We start from the raw sequence: 22,755 nt of genomic DNA, 5'->3' as shown, positions 1-22,755 counted from the left end.
AGTTGATATCGTACTCGTGTCTGAGATCACCTTGTTTAGAACTTCTATTTAACTGGATTTCTAATATCAACTGTAGCTACTAAATCATTATTTCACAAAGGATTTTAATCCATAAAAAAATTATATCAGCAAAAGGATTCGAGTTCATTGGCAAGACGTGCCAAAGTACGAATGCAAGTACAAATTTGCTGCTTTTATTAGAAGGCATAAATTGTCAACATCAAATTCCATTATAACATTCATCCTATTAGTATTTCCAGTTTAATATTAGACCCAATTGCTCTCAAGACTTGCAATTATTGCTTACAAGTTTCCACAAGTTCCAGTCATGTTGATATGAAATTCTGAATGAAATACATCTCTACTTGACAAGGACTCACTAAATCACAAAGAGGCAGCCGCAGTGGCGGATTCATGAATTTTCATTTCGGGGGTCAACATGTAAAAGGTCAAAAAAATTTCTATGCAAAATAGACCCTTTGAAATGAAACGATAACACTCTAATTCATAGTTAATAGATAAAACTATACAAAATACTCATGTTCATTATCAAAAAGAACTGCATCAACTTAAAAAAATAGACACACATTGCAATACACCAGAAATATCTCTAAGAATGTGATAATAAACCAAAAAATTAGTGCAATCCTTATCGTCCCCCAAAGAGTCTTGTCTTATTCGACATAAGAACTGGCATATCTTATCACAATCCTGCTCATTTTAGGGCATTTATGTCATTTTTTAGGTCCGTCGTAGTTTTAATTTGGGGCTTTATCTGCGTTTCTTTTGGGTTCTAGCTCTTAAACTTTGGACCCTTATGAGTACTGTCTTAGGGGGAGCTTATTCAAGCAAATATTTCTTTAATACGTAAGAGTTAGGTTATTCTTGTAACTCTTTGTGGATTGAGCATCTCAAGCAAAAATTGGTATTGTAAAGGCAGTCATGTTGATATGAAGACTCCAAATTGTGCATTAGTACATGACAACCATCTGAACCGTGCATTATACTTATAAATAGGTCTTGGACCACATCTGGAATATGACCTATATATAGAAATTTGAAGTTTAAATCTGACGTCTCTCTTAGAGCACATCTGCATCACCTATTTCCCTTGTATCTGTTTCTATAATTTTGTGAAAATGCAATCATAAATATTGAATTTCTTTAGAAACTGACTTGACATTCTGAAACTGGCCATCCAGGCATCCAATTACCTTAGTTTAAAAGAGCAAACCAATCACACCTTATTTACTTTCAACTTTGAATTCTGAAATTCTTCCAGACAGATTGTGCTTAAAAGTACACCTTACACTTCCAGACATACTTTCCCTGTAACAGGTCTCTCAAGAATGTAAGTGTTCGCATGTCATGTACACAAATTGCAGCGCTAAACCAATGATAAAAGCACATACATACTTGGAACTTTTTCTAAGTGATGACTAATACTTTGGGTACCAAAACATCCCTTTAATGCCCTCTGGGTCAGGTTCAAAACCCAAATTTTGATAGAACTCCACAACTGCAATGACAAAGTAAGAAAACAGAGTGTGAAAATGAGTATAATTTTTTTTAAAATACAAGTTGAACATGCTAAAGCAGGCAACACCCAAAGCCGGACTTGTCTTAGGAAGGAACACTGATATAGAGAAAGGTTGGTGGCAAAATATTTATGTTGCCATGCTGATAATTACTTAAGAAACAGACTACCAAACCCATATGCATGCACGTGCAGATGCATATAGACTAAATGCTATAAATAACTGCTGTTTTACCTTGACTATCTGCAAACAGTGAAATATTTCCGATGTCTCTCTGCAGAAGAGCCCTTATAAGCTTTTCAACAAGGGCCTTTCCGAGGCCTTGGCCCTGAATGATAAAGATATCATTAGAAACAATCAAGAAACCATCTCATGTAATTAGTGCGTAGGTCCAACAAACAATCTTCAAGCACCATCCTACCTGATAACCAGGATCAACAAGGGCATCCCAAATTGTAGCATTGAAGGCATGATCTGATGTAGCTCGAGCCATGCCAATTAACTTCTTTTGGTCATTCCCCTCTGTCAAATAACTTCTCCAAGTACACTAAGTGTTCATCAAGTAGTTTTAGATGTAGTAACAAGCATGGATATTAGATTGTAATACCAGTTGTGTGAAAAAGAAGGATACTGCAACAATGCTGTATCCACTATGTACCTGATCCAGGTGATTTCCGAACTGAATGCAACGTGGCTACCATGTAGCTATTTTTCAAAGCTGCAGCTAGTTTCGACAGCGACCTCCGAGGCCAGCCTACCTATTAAATTTACATTAAAGTTATTTAACTTTAGCCAGTGGGTATAAGATAACATTATCAAAATTCACTACTTCATATACAGCAAAAGAATAACATATCAAACTTTACTGAAAGGTCAATCAGGTAAGATACATCCACAATAAGTGGACTCCTGACCTATGAAGAGTGACTTAGACACAATCGCGAATTCAAAAGGCATTAACTTTTCGATGCATGTGCAAAAGAAGTAGCAATGGCAGTATATTTACCTTATCACAAAGGGCTTGAAGATCATACACATCAATATCTCCACCAGAAGAAAATAATATTTCTTCAACTGTTCCATCTGGTTCAGTCTTTTCAATGAGAACAAATTCTTGAGGCAAAGGTTCTTCTTCCTCTTCTGGAAGCGTGGAGGGGGGGTTCTACTACTTGTGTTGTGTTGTCGTTTAAAATGCTGCAATAAGAAGTGAGTTAAGGGCCATACTTTCTTGTCTGTATCTGTGATAAAATCTAATTTCTTGCTCTTCTAGTCTTCAATTAGTATTAATTTAAAGACGACATAGTGGTACAAGCACATTGCCATTTAAAAGTGTCATTAATCCATAAAGTAACATTCTTTCTAAGCAAGTTCACTGATGAAGTGCTCAAACCAATCAATGCCTTCATATTTGATCACTTAAACGTTAAAGCACTATGTAACTATAAGTTTTTTAAAACTCAAATCGTGTTTCTCGCTTCAGCAAGGCATCCTTCTTTGCAGCAACATAACAAATGCAGCGTTCCAATTTAACATACCCGACAGAAATTCTTCCACATTCACCCTGCTTGCTGCAAAAAATACAGCGAAAGGGTAAAACTTTTCCATCCATAGTTCACCTAATAATGAGGAATTACTAAACTTCAACACTCACTATGCAGACAATGGGCAAGTGTGCATACCTTTAGCAGGCTTCTCGCTTATATTGCAAGGAAAGAATGACTTGTTTGATGCTTGACGACACAATTCAAACGAAACAATTGGGCATCTGCTACGAATTTAAACGAAAAAGGACATTATTTTCTTCAATCCACCATCATCAAGTAACTCGAACCAAATGGTTACTCTACACAGATTCCAAAACGCATTCTTTTTGTAATTAAACGCTTTTCAAACTAAGAATGTCGTAGCTTGATACTGAAATCAACCTATAAGTTGAAAACTACCAAATGTCCCAACAAAAAGTTTGATGAACTGAAATGGGTTGAAATGAAACCATAAAGACTGATGGATAAGAAGAACTTACACAGGATAGGAAGCGACGGGAGTGAGCGTACGCATCTTCCTTGTTGTTTCTGCTGTGGAGCTGAAGCTATGGCTTGTGTGATGTGAGTGACTGTGACCCTGTTGGCTTGGATATTGCCCTTTAGAGCAACTCCACCCCTTAGGGCAAAGTCTAAGGCAATGGCAAGCAAGGGCTGACACTATTGCCATTTGTGGTTCCACCCACAAGGGCAAAGTCTAGGGCAAGTCTAGGGCAATTACTATTCATTGTACTTTATTTCCTATTTTTTTATACTTTAAATTATTAATTTTGATAATCTTTTGTAATTAAACTTTCGGATAAGATTTTCGGATGTGAATCTCGGTTGCCACGTGTCTTATTCCAGATAAAATTTTCGGATATTCATTAATAAAAATTATAATCTCAGATTTCCGATAATACAACAATTTAAAAAAAAATACAACAATTATAAAAAATGGAATATCTTCTAACGTTCACCCAAGACTCGCACAACGCAATATCTTCTAGGGTTGACCACGAGCCTCCGATTTCAACAGAAGATGCCATTTGTTTATTTTCTACAAATGGAAAGTAGTACAAAAAAGTGAGTGGATAGTAAAAAGTATTGGAAGGAGAAGAGTTTGTATGAAATTGGTGTGGAAAGTGGAAAATATGAGTAGAGAGTAAAAAATATTGGAAGGAGATGAGTTTGTATGGAGATTTGGTGTGGAAAATGAATTATGTGAGTGCAGAGTAGAAAATATTGTATGGAGAAGAAATTGTATGAAGATTTGGTGTTGAAAGTAGATAAAATGGTCAGGTATTTATAGGGAAAAATACATACATTTTTGGTATTTTTTTAAAAAAAATTTCAGAATTTTTTCGGATTTTTTTAAAATTGTTTTGGCCAACAAAATGAGAACCGTAGGATTTCTGAAAAAAAATCCAATCGGAGCCACCCGGAGCCGACATGTGGCAGGTAACCGTTGGTGCTGACGTCAGCACCAACTCGGGCTCGAGCCCAGTCAAGTTTCGCCCTTGGGCCTGCCCGGGCTCGTGGGACCCGCAGCTTGCCCGGGCTGGTTTGCTTGCGCTGGAGCTGGACTTGGGCTCCTTCTTGCCTTTTGCCTGGGCCAACCCCTAGCGCTGCCATTGCTCTTAGAAAACTATACAGGGCGAAGCTACTAGCTTTGCCATCAAAATTTCTGACCTGGTATATCGATCGGGTATGGCGCACACAACTTTTTATCTTCCCTTAATGCCCTGCCTCCCCCGGTATATCACATAAATGCCATTTTATGCGCTAAAAATACAAACTTGTCAAATTATGGCCTTTTCTTTTCTTCCTTTAATTTCTTTTTATAATTACTTTCTTGTTCTTTTCCTTTAAATAAGTACTAGGTATAGTGGCAGTGATTTAGGCCAGCCGGTTGAGGTAACATGGCCACCCCTCTGCCTTGCACTCATGTTCGAAATCCCTTCATACATTAGAGTAATTAAGGATAGTCCCGATCTCTTGGACCACAGGAGTTCAAGAGATTTGTGGTCACTCACCGTTAGTTGTAAATTCAACGGTTCACTCACTCTTGCACTCCTTTTAAGAAACTTTTTTGAATTATTGAATTAACATCCAATGATAGGTGATCCCAATCTCTTAAACTATCGAGACTGATAGTTAAGAATATCATAATTGTAATCATATAAAAAATAAAAATAAAAACAGTATTAGGAATAGGGCTTTTATTGGCTTTGTAAATTGTATCCGGCTCGAATTGCCTAACCAGAGGTATTGGGCCTGATAAGCCATATTGGGTAATGGATCTGCCATATTGGAGCTTGATCAAATTAAAAGGAGACTATGTTACCTTTGTTTGGTCAAGAGAGACCAGAGCAAAGAAAAGAGTGTGCTTTGAAGTATTATAATTTGAGTCTTTCATTGATAATAAACAAATAATTGATTTGGAAGAAAAATAGGATGTAGCATGTACTTGCAACATCTCTCCTCTCTCTTAGGAATGGCAAAAATCCCCGCAGGGGTGGGTCTATTCGGAGAAGGTATGGGGGATAGTCTCCCGGGGACAAAGATTTCCCAAAACCTACTAAACGGGGATGGGTTCGGAGACAGGGGCGGAGAAGGGAATGGTATTGTCATATCCGGCCCCTATCTGACCCGTTGCCATTCCCCCCTCTCTCTCTCTTTCTCTCTCATCTTTATTGAGTTCCGCGTCACTTGTGTCCCATCACTCCATGTCTAGTAAAATAAAAAGCAGACATTTGAACGAGATATTACAAGGGAAATATTTGTTAAATCTCTCTGCAAAATGCAACGGAAATGTGAATTCTATGAAGCGGAACCAAATTTACTAAAGGGAAAATGCAACTAAATTTTACAAAAATGGCAAAGACACAGTAAGAGAAGAAAATGAGGGAGCAATTCACTACCTTCTTGCACAGTAAAATAAAAAGGCCGCCAGCTAAAAGCCAAATGACAACCCAATTCCCAGCACCATGACCTTGCCCTTCCTGTACAAGATCAAAGCTTGCAGCCAACATTACACCAGCAGCCATTCCATTGCATAACCCTGCCCATTGTGGATCAAGCTCCACAAAGAAGAATGGAACTGCACCTAAACCAGTGGCAGCAGCCATTGCCAACGTGAATAATGCAACAGTGTAGACTGAGACCTTGCTGTTCGCGCTTTTCAACTCACCCAGTCCATTATTTGAATCCTCAAAACTTAAGGAATTCTCTACACCAGTGCCATCAATAACATTGCTTCTCACGTTTTTGTGTGGAGCAGATATCAGCTTTCGGGAAACTTCATTCTCAAAGTCAGCTGTAAGGTTAAAGCAAAAACAAAAGAAATCAAATTCTAATTGGTAATTGGCCCTCGGTGGGATTTCTTTGATTTTATTAGCAAAAATAAATTTGGTGGGACTTTAATTTAATATTGCTGGTCAGCGCTCAGCAGCACGTTGTTTTTGTCTAAAACCAGCGACTCTGAAAAAAAGAAAAAAAGAAAAGAGAAGGGTTAATTGAAGAAATTAAAAAAAGAAAATGACTTATGATGTCACTATTGCATTGTTGTGAAGGAAAATTGTTGTGTGCATTTTTAAAATTGGAGTGGGGAAATCACCACTCTTTTATAAAGAGTAGAGATTTTGGGAACTTTTTTTTCAATCAGAAATATTAAGGATGTTTTGCACCCGGTTCAGTTTGGTTCAGTCCAATTCACTAACCAAAACTGAGAAAAAAAATGAAGAAGAGAGTGCAGTTTTGCCTCAGTTACTGTTAGTAACAACTAAAAACTCAAAATTCAGTATGCAGTAAAATGACCATCATTCATTTATTACACTACAACAACAACATCTCAAATGCTAATTTATGTACATACACTACACTACTCATTATTACTCACATTTTCGTTCTCTAGATAGCCAAAAAACTGAGACAAAACTACATTTTAGATCCGAAACTCATCTACAAGATGTTATTTTTCTGTCTGTAATCGGGAAAATGAGAAAAGGGTTCTAAGAAACCCCCTGGATTCTCATCAAGAATAACTTCTTTTCATACGACACGAATATATACAGCGTCACATGACAAGCATGTGAGGAGATTTTTCATCATCGAGGCACGATGGTTGGGACAACACCACTGGAAAGATCACTTCCTACAGCACTGGAGGACACATAGGATGTGTCTCTAGTCACGTAGGATGATGAGGTTGGTGATTGGTCACTGTTTGAGGCAGCAGATGGTGAAAGTATGGTGTCAGCTGCCGGCATGATTTTGATTATGTTTTCAAGCTCCCTCACCACTTCCAGCATCGCTGGCCGCATATCTTGCTTCTCATAACAACATCTAAGGGCCAATGCAAGGAACCTCTCTACACATTCCGACGGATAGGATCCCATTCTGCTGTCTATAATGGAGAACATCAACCCAGCCTGATGAGCTAGATTCACCTGACAAATAAATATAATTTTTTATGATTTTTTTTTTTAGTATATGCAGATGGATCACAGAAAGAGCAGTGGTGTTTTAATGTGTTACCTCACGAACAATGTTTTTGCCATGTGATATTGGCAGCACCCCAGTCAAAAGCTCCAGAAACACAATCCCAAGGCTATAGACATCGCTTTTGTCTGTCAACTTATTTGTCAATAAGTACTCTGGATCCAGGTAACCCTGCACGTATGATTGGTTCCAAAATAAAAGAGTTATGGAACAAAGCATACTTCTTGGTTCTCAATTTCTCACAACGGATTTGAAAGTAGCAGATATGATATTATTCTTGATTGATTTCAAGCTTTGCAGATTCTAAACGTACCGGTGTTCCTTTCACAACTGTAGATACATATGAAGGTCCGGTCCCTGCATCATCCTGTAGAGGAGCAAGCCGTGAGAGTCCGAAATCGGCTACTTTAGCCATCAGGTTGGAGTCCAGAAGTATGTTGGTGGTTTTGATGTCTCGGTGGAATATGGGAGGATTTGCCTCATTATGGAGATAAAGAATGCCTTTAGCTGAACCCAGTGCAATTTGTAACCTCGTACCAAAGCTCAGGCTTCCCTTGGCCGTAACTGTCATATCACAGCAAGTACAGAACTTATGACGAAATTTCAATGCAGAATTAGCTAGATGAAACTCAAGCTGCAGAAAGAAATCTTGTCCCAAAATGGGGAATGATGAGAAGAACAATGGAAATAACCAAAGAGGCATGGATGAATAGAAGGAGCCATTTAAGAAACTGGGAATGATGAGAAGAACAATGGAAATAACCAAAGAGGCATGGATGAATAGAAGGAGCCATTTAAGAAACTGGGAATGTTGGAAATTTCATACCACAAAGCCAGTCCCTTAAGGTACCATTGGGCATGAACTCATAAACCAGCATCTGCACAAGCACCAAGAACATAATTTGATTAATGATATTTACAGTCATTTGATTCTAATACATTGAAGCACTCAACCAGCATCTGCACTAAAAAACCAGTTGCAACTTGGAAGCAATGACTAATTTCCTTAGACTGCAAACCTCATACCTGCTCCCCTTCTTCATCACAATATCCCACCAAAGAGACCAAGTTTCGGTGATGTAATCTCGATAACAGTTCTATCTCGGTCAAGAATTCTTTTTCACCCTGCAAGGATCCTTCTTCCGCACGCTTTATGGCTACAATTGTGTCATCAGATAAAATACCTCTGTAAACTTTCCCATAACCTCCTCGTCCAAGTTGAGTTGAACTATCAAAATTCCTGGTAGCTAGTGTCATTTCTTTGAAAGTGAACGCTTTTACGCCATCAATTTTCATTGTAATCTTCGAGGCTGCGAAGAGTGATAAGAACTTATACCACTTTCTAGGATGATAACTTGGTAATCAACCTGATAGTATCTCCAAGTATTCAGGACTTACATGAATGTCTCATAGAAGGTGGTCTGTCCCGGTGTCTCAAGCATCTTGTGATCAGAAGCATGACAGTTGCATAAAGAATGACAGACGATGCAACTGCCCCTGTTATAATAGCTGCCAAAATTTCCTTCCTAATGCCCATCCTTCTTGGCTCAACAATCACTATAACAACAATATCGGTGAAGTTACCATGATGCAGAATGAAATTAAGAACAAGAAACCTGCACTAAACCTGATTCCAAAGTAAAATTAAGAAACAGAAGAGTTATGACATGCAGGAGGAACATTGACCAATATACTCATAGGCTGGTGCTGGTAGATGAGCAACTAGAAAAATGCAGCATAATTGTTTGTGCAAATAATCTCACGGGAGAATATTCGCCCAATATTCCTTCGTCTTCTCCGCCTCTCTTTCTCCCTGCAAAACAGATCGGAGTAAAAGGACCACACCCGGGGGGTGTTGGCCAAAGGCCCTCCGATGCCTAAGTTAGGTAGGGTAATTCAAGAAAAACCGGGTGGCCGGAGCCGTGTGTGGTGGCCGGAGCCTTGTGTGAGAGAGAGAAAGAGAGGGGGTGGCTAGAGTTCTTGAGAGATAACTTCTGTAGAGTTTTTGTAAGAGTTTAGGCGTACCTCATCCTTGTGCGCAACCAGGTATTTATAGTGGCCTTGGAGAGGTTAGTGAGGTTGGTGTGGTTGGTGGGGTTGGTGTGGTTGGTGGGGTTGGTGCATTTAGGGATTATGGATTTAACCAAACTCCTAATTAAATTGGGGATCAAGTAACCCCCAATTTAATTAGGTAATTCCCAATTAGGTTAGGTAACTCCTAATTAGGTCAAATAATTCCCAAATTGATTGGCCTAATTATTTGACCTAGGGTTTTGATTTAACTAGGTTCCCACAAATGCCCCCCAGCTTCTGCGTGGCGCGTGATGGCATGTAGGAGATGTAAATTATCCGTTGGGCTGTCCAGCTGTAACTGGGCTTCCTTGGTGGACTTGGGCTCCCGCGTAGAGGAGGTGTTTGACTTGTGAACTGCTTGAGTAACCAGCCTATGTTTTGATTGCACGTCATCCTTTAGAGATTTGTGAGTACCAGGGTCCCCCTTGAAGGACTCCGGGCATGCACTGCATATCCCGTAGGATGATTCCCCTTAGGAAGTTGGCGAGCACCGGGGTCCCCCTTGAGAGACTCCAGGTGTGTTCTGCACATCCCGTAGGATGATTCCCCTTAGGAAGTTGGCGAGCACCAGGGTCCCCCTTGAGGGACTCCGGGGGTGTTCTGCACATCCCGTAGGATGATTCCCCTTAGGAAGTTGGCGAGGACCAGGGTCCCCCTTGAGGGACTCCGGGTGTGTTCTGCACATCCCGTAGGATGATTCCCCTTAGGAAGTTGGCGAGCACCAGGGTCCCCCTTGAGGGACTCCGGGTGTGTTCTGTACATCCCGTAGGATGATTTCCCTTAGGAAGTTGGCGAGCACCAGGGTCCCCCTTGAGGGACTCCGGGTGTGTTCTGCACATCCCCTAGGATGCCTTGGTCGTCGCCCTGCGTCTCCCGTAGGACGCTACTTATGGGCAACTACATGATTATCCTGCCTCCCTTAGGAAACGGATAGGAACCTGGATATTTCCCGCAGGAAGCATGGCGACCCCCTTTTAAGAAACTCCTGGCGCACCCTGCGTCTCCCTTAGGACGCTTTTTTAGCGGGCCACGTCTCCAAACGGACGCGTTTTGTCGTCACCCTGCGTCTCCCTTAGGACGCTCCTTATGGGCAACTGTGACTATCCTGCCTCCCTTAGGAAACGGATAGGAACCTGGATATTTCCCGCAGGAAGCATGGCGACTCCCTTTTAAGAAACTCCTGGCGCACCCTGCGTCTCCCTTAGGACGTTTTTTTAGCGGGCTGCGTCTCCAAACGGACGCTTTTAGTCGTCGCCCTGCGTCTCCCTTAGGACGCTCCTTATGGGCAACTGTGCGACTATCCTGCCTCCCTTAGGAAACGGATAGGAACCTGGATATCTCCCTTAGGAAATTCCTGGCGTACCCTGCGTCTCCCGAAGGACGCTGCTTATGGGCAAATGTTGTGTTTTGTGGGCAGATGAGACATTTTGGAATGAGAAACTGAACTTATATTGATTTTCATAAGATTACAGTTCTTTATTCGAAAATAGAAACAACTTGGTACAAAACTTAGAACTTCTAGCAGTCAGGAGGAGGTGCTACGGATAATACTTTCGAAGATGGTGAGCATTCCATTGTCGTGGTATTTGCTTCCCCTCCATAGTGTCGAGTGTGTAGCTTCCTCTGCCCCCAGACCGGCTGATCATGTAAGGGCCCTCCCAGTTAGGATTCATCTTTTTTGACCCTTGCCTCGGTGCAGTAATGAAAGCCTTTCTTAGCACGAGGTCGCCTGGTTGAAACTGTCTGACCTTAGCTCTTTTGTCGTGGTAAGACTTCAACTGCTGTTGATAGGAGGCGACCCGGATAATGGTCTTCTCACGTTCGCCTTCCAGTAAGTCGAGGTTGAGCCTCATCTGCTCGGAGTTCTGGTCAACACTGCCCACTTCCAAGCTTATGGAGGGGACAGTGATGTGAGGTGGTATGATCGCTTCTGTTCCATAGGCGAGGGAGAATGGGGTTTCACCAGTCGATCTTCGTTTGGTGGTGCGATAGGCCCATAGTACTCCGGGGAGTTCATCCACCCATTTTCCTCCGGCGCCTTCCAGCCTTTTCTTCAAGCAGTCCAATATGACTTTGTTAGATGCCTCGGCTTGTCCATTTCCTTGTGGATACCTTGGGGTGGACAAGTGTTGCTTGATCTTGTATTTCACAAAAAAGGCGGTGATCTGCTTGCCAATGAACTGTGAGCCATTGTCGGTAACCAGCGACTGTGGGCAGCCAAACCGGCATATGATGTTTTTCCAGATGAATCGCTCCACATCGGCTTCTTTAGTAGAGGATAGAGCTTCGGCCTCGATCCATTTAGTAAAGTAGTCGGTGGCGACGATCATCATTTCTTTCTTGGCGGGCGCTGGTGGCAAGGGACCCACTAGGTCGATGGCCCATTGCATAAACGGCCATGGACTGTTTTGCGGATGATAGACTTCGGCAGGCAGGTTAGGGATCGGCTTGTATCGCTGACAGCGATCACACTTCTTGGCATATTCAGCGGAGTCGTGACGCATGGTAGGCCAGAAGTAGCCTATGTTTAGAGCTTTCTGGGCGAGTGACCTGCCCCCAGAGTGGTTGCCACACTCGCCGTCGTGAATTTTGCAGAGAACCTCAAGTGTTTGAGGGTACTTTATGCAGGTGAGATGAGGGCCGGAGTATGATCTGCGGATGAGCTTGTTGCCATGCATGTAGTATCTCGCGGCCTTCTGCTGGACCTTTCTAGCTTCGGACTTCTCCGTTGGCAGGTTTCCATTCGTCAAATAGTCGATGATGGGGTCTTGCCAACTGGGGTCCTCGTCAATCTGCATGGTATCGATTAGCTCTATTTCTTCGATGCTTGGTTGGTCAAGGTGTTCGACCGGGATGGAGCGTCTGAACTGGGTATCCAGCGCTGATCCTAGGCTTGCCAGTGCATCTGCATGAGCGTTCTCTGCCCGAGGCACTTGTTGGATGGTGAAGGTGGGAAATGCCTTTAACAGCTCTTGGACTTTGTCAAGGTATAAGATCATCCTTGGGTGCTTTGCCATGTATTCACCTGAGGCTTGATTCGTGATCAATTGTGAGTCTGAGTAGATGGCTAGCTTTTTGATTGCAAGCTCTTTTGCCAAGCGTAGGCCGGCGAGCAATGCCTCGTATTCTGCCTCGTTGTTCGAGGCCGGGAAGCCAAGCGTAATAGCTTGCTCCAATAGGGTTCCATCTGGAGTGGTGATGACGACCCCTGCTCCGGCTCCTTTTTGGTTCGACGCTCCGTCTACGCGCAACTGCCACATGTCTCTAGGTTCTGCGGAGGTCCCGTTTGCTTTTGAACTTTCCTTCTTTTGGTTGACCAACTTCTTCTTTTCGACTGACGGGGTGAATTCTACGACGAAGTCTGCTAAAGCCTGGGCTTTTATTGCAGTTTTTGGTCGGTAGAGGAGGTCATATTGGCTTAGCTCTATAGCCCACTTCATGAGTCGCTGAGAAGCATCAGGGCTGTGGAGGATTGATCTCAAAGGAAAGTCGGTCATGACGATGACTCGATGAGCTTGGTAGTAGGGTCGCAGCTTTCTCGCAGAAACTACAAGAGCCAAAATAAGTTTCTCCAACTTCGGGTAGCGAGTTTCTGCATCGAGGAGAGCTTTTGACGTGTAGAATACCGGATGTTGGGCCCCCAGCTCTTCTCGGATGAGAGCTGAACTGATAGCTGAGTTGGACACTGCCAGGTATACAAACAAGTCCCCCCCAGGGACTGGCTTTGAGAGCAGAGGAGGTGAGGTGAGGTAAGTCTTCAGACTCTGGAAAGCTACTTCGCACTCCTCGTCCCATTTGTCCCTTTGTCCTTTCTTCAAAGCTTTGAAAAATGGTCTGCACTTGTCAGTTGATCTCGAGAGGAATCGGTTGAGGGCCGCTGCTCTGCCCGTTAGACTTTGTATTTCCTTCACCGTGGAGGGTGATTTCATCTCGAGAATGGCTTTGATTTGACGTGGGTGTGCCTCGATACCTCGTTGCGTGACTAGGTATCCCAAGAATCGGCCGGAGGATACACCAAACGTGCATTTACTTGGATTCAACTTCATGCGATACTGGCGGAGCAAGCTAAATGACTCAGCAAGATTTCCAATGTGATCTGCACGTTTTGGGGCTTTGACCAGCATGTCATCTACGTAGACCTCCATAGTTTTGTCGATTTGCTCCTTGAAGATTTTATTTACAAGCCTTTGATAGGTTGCTCCGGCGTTCTTCAGCCCAAAGGGCATGACCTTGTAGCAGTAGGTCCCTCTCTCGATGATGAAAGAAGTTTTCGCCTTGTCATCCTCGTGCATCAGGATTTGGTTATAGCCGGAGTAGGCGTCCATGAAGCTGAGCAGCTGATTGCCAGAAGTGGAATCCACGAGTTGGTCGATTCTCGGCAATGGGAAGTTGTCTTTAGGGCATGCCTTGTTGAGGTCTGTGTAGTCGACGCAAACTCTCCATTTGCCCTTTTCTTGTTTTGCCACCAAGACAACGTTGGCAAGCCATTCTGAGTAGGAGACCTCTTCGACGAAGCCGGCAGCTAGGAGTTTGTCAATCTCGGCTTCGATGATAGCGACTCGCTCGGGTGCGAAGTTGCGTCTCTTTTGCGCCACTGGCTTGCACGCGGGGTTGACGTGGAGTCGATGACAGATGATTTTTGGGTCGATGCCAGGCATGTCTGATGGCGACCATGCGAACATGTCTTTGTTGCTCTGGAGGAATGTGGTAAGCTCCTCCTTCTCTTCTGGGCTTAAGCGCGAGCCGATCCGCGCTTTCCTGTCTGGCTGGTCAGGATCCAAGGGTATTAACTCGACGTCCTCCTCGGGTTTCCATCCTTCTTCCGGAAAGACCTCTGGACGGATTTCCTCGGCTTGGTCCTGACGCTTTGATTGCTATAAAATAGCAAGATTCGGTTGCTCAACCTCCTCCAGATCCGCCTGGCTCACAGGGAGAAACTGCGCTTGTTTGCCTTTCTTCAGCCCTTGGGCGGAACATTTCCTCGCCATTGCTTGATCGCTGTTGATTTGGCCGACACCGCCCCCAGGGATTGGGTACCGAATTTTCTGATGCGTGGCGGAGGTGATGGCATTGATCTTGCCAATCCATGGTCTGCCTAGGATGCCGTTGTAAGGTGAGACCTCATTGATGACCATGAATGTTTGCAAGCTGACCACAGGTGGGGAGTAGACATCGAGGTCTATTGTGCCCACGGTAACCGTTGTTGCACCATTAAAGCCAGTCAGCGATCTGGCTAACTTGTTGATCTTTGTCTCCAAGCCCATCTGTTGGATGACCGTCAGTTGTAGGATATTGGCTGCGCTGCCTTCATCTGCATGGATTCGGTCGACCATGGCCTGAGCGATTTGAATACTGATGACAAGGGCGTCGTTATGCGGCGTGTCGAGGCCGATCAGATCTTTCTTTTGGAAGCCGATCATAGGATCGTCTCCTGCTAGTGGAAGGTCGGTCGAGACTTGGGAGATCACAGTGGCCTGTTTGATCTTCCTCTTCTTTTCCTTGCTGGTCAGCCCAGACTCCTCAGAGTCGGCTAGGATTGTGTTAATCCTTATGACCTTCTGAGGCGGCTCCTTGGCGATGTCTCGATCCTCAATCCGTTGGATGGCCTGCTTCGCAACGAATTCAGTGCAGTGGCCTTCTCTCACGAGTTCCTCAAGATGCGCTTTCCAAGCGAAGCAGTTGTTCGTCGTGTGTCCGTGCGTCCCGTGGAAGGCACAGTATTTGCTAGTGTCCCTCTTGTCCGGATCTCCCTTCAAGGGCGGTGGTCTTCTTACCCAAGGTTTGTTCTTCACTTGGGCTAAGATTTGATGTATGGGGATGGTGAACTTGGTGTAGTTCTCTCCTGCCGTAGCCTCCCCTTGTGAGTGCGACCTGCGCTTGTCTTTGTTTCGGTTGTTGAATCCGTCGCCTTTTTGGCCTGCCCGCTTAGTTGGCTGATCTTCCTGCTTTGTAGACTTCTTCGCGGCGATTCGATCGTCATCCCAGAGCGCGTAGCGTTCCGCAGTCGCGTAGACCTCTGCCAGAGTCTGGCTGGGAGTGATAGTCAGCTCGCGGTACAAGTCGTGCTCAGCTGGAAGACCTTTCTTGAAAGCGGAGGACGCGATTCGGTCGTCACATCCTACAATGTTCGCCTTTTCTGCCTTGAATCTCTTGATGTAATCTCGAAGGGATTCGTCAGACTTCTTGCGCAGGTTGTACAGGTGATCAGGGTTCTTCTTGATTGTCCGGTAAGACGTGTATTCTTTGGTGAAGACGTAAGCTAGCTCCTTGAAGCTGCTGATCGACCTGGATGGTAGGGTGTGGAACCAGTCTTGGGCTGCTCCTCGCAAGGTTATCGTAAATACCTTGCACATTAGCGCGTCGTCAGCCTGGTGGAGGATCATAACACTTTTGAAGTGTTTCAAGTGGCTCTCGGGATCGGAATCCCCTTTGAAGTGTATGAACGAGGGCGTCGAGAATCGCTTCGGGTGAGCGGCCTGCTCGATATCGAGGGTGAAAGGCGTAGAGCTCACCTGGTCCATCTCCTTACGTAGTGAATCCTCGAAGTTTCCTCCGGTCTTCAAGTCCCGAAGTCGGTCATTCACGAGCTTCTCAACGTCTTCTGCACACATTGCTGGTCGGTCACGTTGGCGACCTCCACGATATTGACTGACTTCCTCGTTGTCCTCCGAGGGTCGACCTTCTCGCCTGGGCTGCCTAGTTGGAGTGTGGGTGGACTGCGCCTGCGAAAGATTCTCTGTAGCTTGTCGACGAGAATTAGTTCTTCGAGAGTGAGTAACGGAGCGTCTTTCCTCATGGTCCTCATTGTGAGGGTTGTCCAACTGGCCTCCCTGAGGGCCTAGCCTTTCGAGAGCGCTTCTCTGTGAGTTGACAGCTGAGCGCCTTTCTTCGCGATCCTCGTTGCGATGGTTGTTTAGCTGACTTCCTTGGGGGCCTAGCCTTTGATGTACATTTCCCTGCGGGCCCAAGCGGGCACGGACGTCGAGTCGTCTGCCGGCGCGTTCGTCCATCCTTCTCTCCTCGCCCGGTTGTCCAAGGCCAAGGTTTTGAGCAAAGCCTATTTGGTTGATGAGCTGCCTCATTAGATCGCTTTGGTCGTCCATTCTCTGAGCTAGCTGGTCAACTCTTAGATTAAGGTCTGCTTGACTTCGTGGATCGGGAGGAGAGAAGTGTGCGGAGCCCAACTGCACACGGGCTAGGTTTTCACTGAAGGTGTATGCAGGAGCGTGCGTCGCGCGTGGAGGCAATGGAGGGAATGCTTGGAGTTGTTCCAAGACCGGCCCTAGGTCGGCGGTGGTAACGAGTCCACCTTGATTGGAAGTTCCACCATGTTCGGCGGCGGTGGTGAGAGGTGGCGGTGCCACCATGTCGATCGCGGGATCGCGGGTGGAGTGGCTTTGGGTCGTCGCGGATCTAGCCATCGCGGCGGCTTTGCCTCTCGTGTTCATGCTTCCAACCATGGTTGTTTGGAAGGCTTCGGCGGATTGGAAAATAGGAGGAACGGATTCCTTGAGCACGCGTTGAGTATAACTCGCGCTCTCAATGAAAGCACCAATTTGTTTGTGCAAATAATCTCACGGGAGAATATTCGCCCAATATTCCTTCGTCTTCTCCGCCTCTCTTTCTCCCTGCAAAACAGATCGGAGTAAAAGGACCACACCCGGGGGGTGTTGGCCAAAGGCCCTCCGATGCCTAAGTTAGGTAGGGTAATTCAAGAAAAACCGGGTGGCCGGAGCCGTGTGTGGTGGCCGGAGCCTTGTGTGAGAGAGAGAAAGAGAGGGGGTGGCTAGAGTTCTTGAGAGATAACTTCTGTAGAGTTTTTGTAAGAGTTTAGGCGTACCTCATCCTTGTGCGCAACCAGGTATTTATAGTGGCCTTGGAGAGGTTAGTGAGGTTGGTGTGGTTGGTGGGGTTGGTGTGGTTGGTGGGGTTGGTGCATTTAGGGATTATGGATTTAACCAAACTCCTAATTAAATTGGGGATCAAGTAACCCCCAATTTAATTAGGTAATTCCCAATTAGGTTAGGTAACTCCTAATTAGGTCAAATAATTCCCAAATTGATTGGCCTAATTATTTGACCTAGGGTTTTGATTTAACTAGGTTCCCACAATAATTTCATAAATTAGACCAAAATGACTTGAAACGAAGATGTCCAGGCTAAAGTACATACTATTTGAATAAGGTCCCAGCAGAGTGAAGTTGAGAAGCTCATAAGGTCCAAAGAAATCAGTTAGAGGAATTTCCCACGATGTTAAAATTCTTCTAATTCGATGAACCTCACTAGAGTTGAATGTATTTGAGTGGGGATTAATGAACATAGGGAAAAGCTTCAAATGCATCCGTAGACGAGGTCCTTCTTGCCAGACAAATGAATCAATTGATAATTGATAAAGGCTCAAGTCGAGAGATCTAGTGAAGTATATTTCAAACTTCTGAATAGATGGAGTAAAATAAGAAAAACTAGGGCTTTTCAGACGATATTCAACTACTATAGGTGATGCACAAAAGCATGGCACTGGGGAAGATGGGACATATTCGAAGAAATTATCTATTGGGCATGCTTGACTAGGGCAGGTCATTTTTTGAGTTGAATTTGTTGAACTCTCAGGCATTCCATCTCCTCCAGCTTCGGATCGACAGAACTGGCCTACATTTTGTATGCTTGCATTCTTGCAAATAGGATTTCCTTCAAGCCTGAGAAAAGCTTCTATAAGTGAGAATTTGAAGTTCTAGAAGTAAAACAAGGTATAGTTTTGCTAATAATTTTAAATACAAGACATAATTTATGGGCAAGTTAACCACTCCATAACATGAAAGCAAGCATAAAATTCCCAATATATGAAAGAAGAGAAAATAAAAAAGCTCCAAGGAATCCTAGATATATCCACCTGTGTTGAGAATACAACTATAGAACAATGTGTGTTGCTTTTTAAAATTTGGTAACATGTCTCTCCTAATTGAAATTGTACCATTCATGCCACTCTTAATTTGCATGCAATTATTTTGTGCATTTCCTCATTTCCATGAAACTATTTAATCAATTTGTGTATCTATAAAAGTCCCCATTTTTAACTGCATTGAGGAAAATAAGATGTCCAGCTATAATAACATCCTTAACAATACAGAGTTCTTTTTTGTTCTATCTTCTATAATAAATCCAGAACAATATATAAGAAACAACTCTGAAAATAGGGATATGATTGAAGCCATTGCATTGGAAACATAACTCAAGGTGACATTTGCTGGAGGATTTAGCTCTCCCGATATGTTCGACAGTGAATTGTTCCGGAGATCACTGCAAAATTCATCAAACTTCTAAATAAGCTCAATCTAAAAATTTACACTAAATCTTTAAGGTCCTGAAACTTTAAATGTTAATGCTACTTTTTTGGTAAAGGAATTTACAGTTTAAGTCTGGCTTTTGTACTAAAAGATATGTTCCACCATATAGCAGGGACAGAACCAGTCAACAAATTATTCTCGAGTGACCTGTAATACAAATCATTACAGAAATCAGACCCAGTCTGCATAGAAGTGCAATATTACACGAAATACAGATTTAGGGAAGTTAGGAGATTCTCACAATTTCTGAAGTGAAGGAAGATCAGAGAAACTCTCAGGAATAGATCCATTAAGCTGGTTATCTGACAGATCGCTGCAATAAATGCCAAAAATTAAACAGGAAAAGTTTATAAATTACTCAGATTAAAGTTAACATGCTGATGCAGCAAGAAGTATCAATAGAACAAGTTACAAGTTTTTTTTTTGGACAGACAGACAAGTTACAAGTTTACTTGGGCCATTTGCATACATTGTTGTCATATTGTAAGCGAGTCTATGTGAAGGTATGGATCCACTCAGATGATTCCAGCTTAGATCTCTGTGCAATGAACCCAGTAAAAGGTTAGACAATAGAGGTATAAAGAGAAGTGTAAATAAATGCATTATAGTGTCCATTAATTCAAGGTTGTTGAACCATCTCCATACTTACAGATAAAGAAGGCTAGGTATCCTGCTAAAATCAGGAATTTCTCCCTGCAAGCTACAATTCCTAAGACTTCTGCCAAATCAGAAAGAAGGAAAAAGTAAAACTATTAGCAACCCTTTCAAGCAAATTTATGAAACATGTAATAAACACAAAATTAAAGCACTTAAAATATCTCGGGAAGTGGAAATACTGGATTTCAGAGGTCATTTGGATATCAGTGAAATTCTAAAATTCCTATTGGAATTACCTTGCATACGACCTTGATCACCAAATTAATGCAACTTGTTATAGTCCTAATGTAAAGCAGTATAAACATGAACCATCGATTCAACAAGAGAAAGATACGAATACTAAAACTTACATTTTTGCTAACCGGGAAAGGTTTCCATAAGAAGCTGGAATCTCAGTCCCCCCGAAGTTGTTGTTATCAAATTGACTGCAAATGGAAGAGAAAACAATAATTTCCATCAATCAAGAAGAAAATCTTGTCAAGAAAAAACAGATTACCTACTGAGATCACACAAAGGGAAACAAGTTACTCCAAAGTAAAAATCCAGACAGTGTTGAATTAGGACGTACATTATGGTCAAGTTTGGAAAGTTGGAAAATTCTGGTGGAAGATATCCAGATAAGTTATTATTATCCAAAAGCCTGTAAAAGTTTGCGTCAAGTATACACCATCAGGAACCAGTCAACAAGTATCAATACAGAACAATTTCCCAAAAACACAAGGGTAACGCTTTAAGAACTCACAAATGAAGAAGAGTGGGTACTTTAGAAAGCTCAGACGGAATTTGACCACTGAAGGAGTTGTTGTTCATGTGGCTGCAAAGCAATTAATGTACATGCAGCTGTCAAACATGAGAAATATAAAATGCTAGCCAACTTCAAGTAGCATTTAGCTTGAACATGTACTTACAGATGTTTCATATTGACCAAGTTAACGAATGATTTTGGTATTGTTCCTGACATATAGTTTTGGTCAACTTGTAGCCTATTTAATTTTGAAAGGTAACCGAGCTCATCAGGTAAAGAACCGGATAATTTGTTTCCACTCAAGAGCCTGCATACAAATGCGTCACAAATTTTTTTATTTATGAAAATTGTGTACTGTAAAACAGAAAATTATGTTGATATTCCAAAAACAAGTGTACGCAGAAATATAGATTGGTTGAACTCAACTTACAAGAGTTTCAAGGATGTCATGTTTCCTATCTCCTTTGGTATAGTGCCACTTAGTTCATTCCACATGAAATCTCTTCCGGAAGAGAAGAAAACGAAATACAAAACATTAGAAAACAATTCAAAGGATAATCAGGAAAAAATACCTCCAAAAAAGTGGAATCACAGATCAATTTTTGAGAGGCCAGACTCACAATATTAGAAGGTGAGATAGTTGGCCAAGCTCAGGTGCTAAACTTCCTGAGAGATTCATGTTCAGCAGTTGGCTGCATCAAATCATAAGTAAGAAAAAAAAAAACATTATCACTCACTGTGCGGGTAACGTAATCTGGAATGGAAAAGGTAAGAGCAGTATGAAAAAAGAATGCATACAGTTCCTCAAGGTGCAAGTACCCATCAGCCCCAACAGTATTAAAACAAAAAACTCCAGTCCAATGAGATTTACAAGGATCCCCATTGTTCCAGTTCTTGAGATGCTGCCTAGGATCACTTAAACTGCTCTTAACTGCTCTCAATGCATTGACTGAAAAAGGGCACAGAGCATAATTCATACTTTTCAATTGAATCATATAAGAATCATACAAATGATTGAATTGCACTGAATTAAAGCTGGATATAACAAGTAAGAAATATAGCATATGTGCAGCAAACTCACCTTCAGAAGGATTTGTAACTTGTGCAACCGCAAGGAGGACGAAGCAAGAACACAACAGAGCAATGACACATCCACAGACTCTCATTCTTAGCATTCTAACACCATATGGAAACAACCCAATGAGCAATTTCTATAAAACACTAAATTCAAAATCTTGACTTCTTTGTCATAAGAAGTAAAACTAGAACATGCAACAAAACACAAAAGAAAGATACAAGGAAACAGTTGGAAAGTTTTCTCTCAATTTTCAAAAGCAAAATCATACTTGACACTATAAGTGGTGGACTTTGAGACTTTGTTTTGATAGAAAGATACTGCACAGGAAGCACACACAGTTCCGAACACAAACAGTCAAATAACATGGATAGAGTATTTTCAGGTTGTATTTCATTCTCCAAAATGAGGTATTTATAGTCAAATAAAGTTGGGAAACACTCCCCCTCAGTTGGGGCAAAGATATTTTGCACACCCAACGTAACAAGCGGGTCATAGAACACCATTCTCAACATTGACCAATCAAACAACTGTAGAGAAGGACTTGTCATAAACCACAAGTGAAACAATTGACAAACCTTAACAAATAAGGCACATAGAAGAACACATAGAAATAAAACATAGAAACCCTATAAGCACGGGAATAGATAAGGTAGAACACAGAAACCTTGTGAGCACGACAGTAGATAAAGCAGAACACAAAGCCTATGAGCACGACAGTAGGCAGTGGCGAATCCATGAATTTTTCAAGGGAGGTGCAATATTTGAAGGGCTAAAAATTCGCAAAGGACTCAAGCAAGGTCCTGGGTTCAAGTACTAATGTCATTCATAATTAAAACAATAAGAGTTTTACATCTATAATAATTGATTATAGTCTATATGGAATATCAATTAATATGAACAAAATCCTTGTCAGTGACACAATTAGTTTACCAAAATTCATATCAAATATGAACAAAATCCATGTCAATTACATAATTAATCTAACAAAAGTCAATACCAATTAATCTAACCAACATCAATGCCAATTAATCTAACCAAAAGCACATGTGATTTGGAGGTCACGAGATAAAAGTACACGTGATTAAAAGTTCGGGGTAATTTGCGGTGAATTTTTCGAAACACATATGACTTTTTAATGAATTTTTTAAGTTAGGCCAATTAGAAATAGACATATTTCAGCTTGCTATTGGACCATTTTTATAAAATTAAAAAAAAATTAAAAAAAAAAGAGAAGCACTGAAGCGGAATCTTCTTCTTCCTCAAATTGTGGCTTGCAACTTAACTTCACATATTCTATA

At 42.4% G+C, this 22,755-nt stretch overlaps 1 protein-coding gene and 1 pseudogene across 1 annotated transcript; both read right to left on the bottom strand.

Annotated features, from left to right (window-relative positions):
• On the bottom strand, positions 1,130-6,887 carry LOC18772443 (annotated as a pseudogene).
• LOC18773456 (probable LRR receptor-like serine/threonine-protein kinase At1g06840) lies at positions 6,864-21,825 on the bottom strand. The gene is made up of 21 exons (XM_007205407.2): positions 21,726-21,825; positions 21,461-21,555; positions 21,178-21,328; positions 21,000-21,071; positions 20,810-20,881; positions 20,543-20,686; positions 20,377-20,448; positions 20,203-20,274; positions 19,985-20,059; positions 19,627-19,695; positions 19,447-19,515; positions 19,219-19,290; positions 19,041-19,124; positions 18,862-18,930; positions 17,806-18,329; positions 8,960-9,118; positions 8,588-8,871; positions 8,388-8,439; positions 7,875-8,125; positions 7,598-7,732; positions 6,864-7,509 (listed from the first exon to the last, which is right to left on the bottom strand). The coding sequence occupies exons 2-21, from the start codon at positions 21,552-21,554 to the stop codon at positions 7,168-7,170; spliced, it is 2,862 nt and encodes a 953-aa protein (XP_007205469.2). The 5' UTR covers position 21,555; positions 21,726-21,825; the 3' UTR covers positions 6,864-7,167.

Source organism: Prunus persica, chromosome G6, assembly GCF_000346465.2.
Source record: "Prunus persica cultivar Lovell chromosome G6, Prunus_persica_NCBIv2, whole genome shotgun sequence".
In the NCBI taxonomy this organism is placed as follows: domain Eukaryota; kingdom Viridiplantae; phylum Streptophyta; class Magnoliopsida; order Rosales; family Rosaceae; genus Prunus; species Prunus persica.
This window is presented reverse-complemented; position numbering and strand designations above follow the sequence as displayed.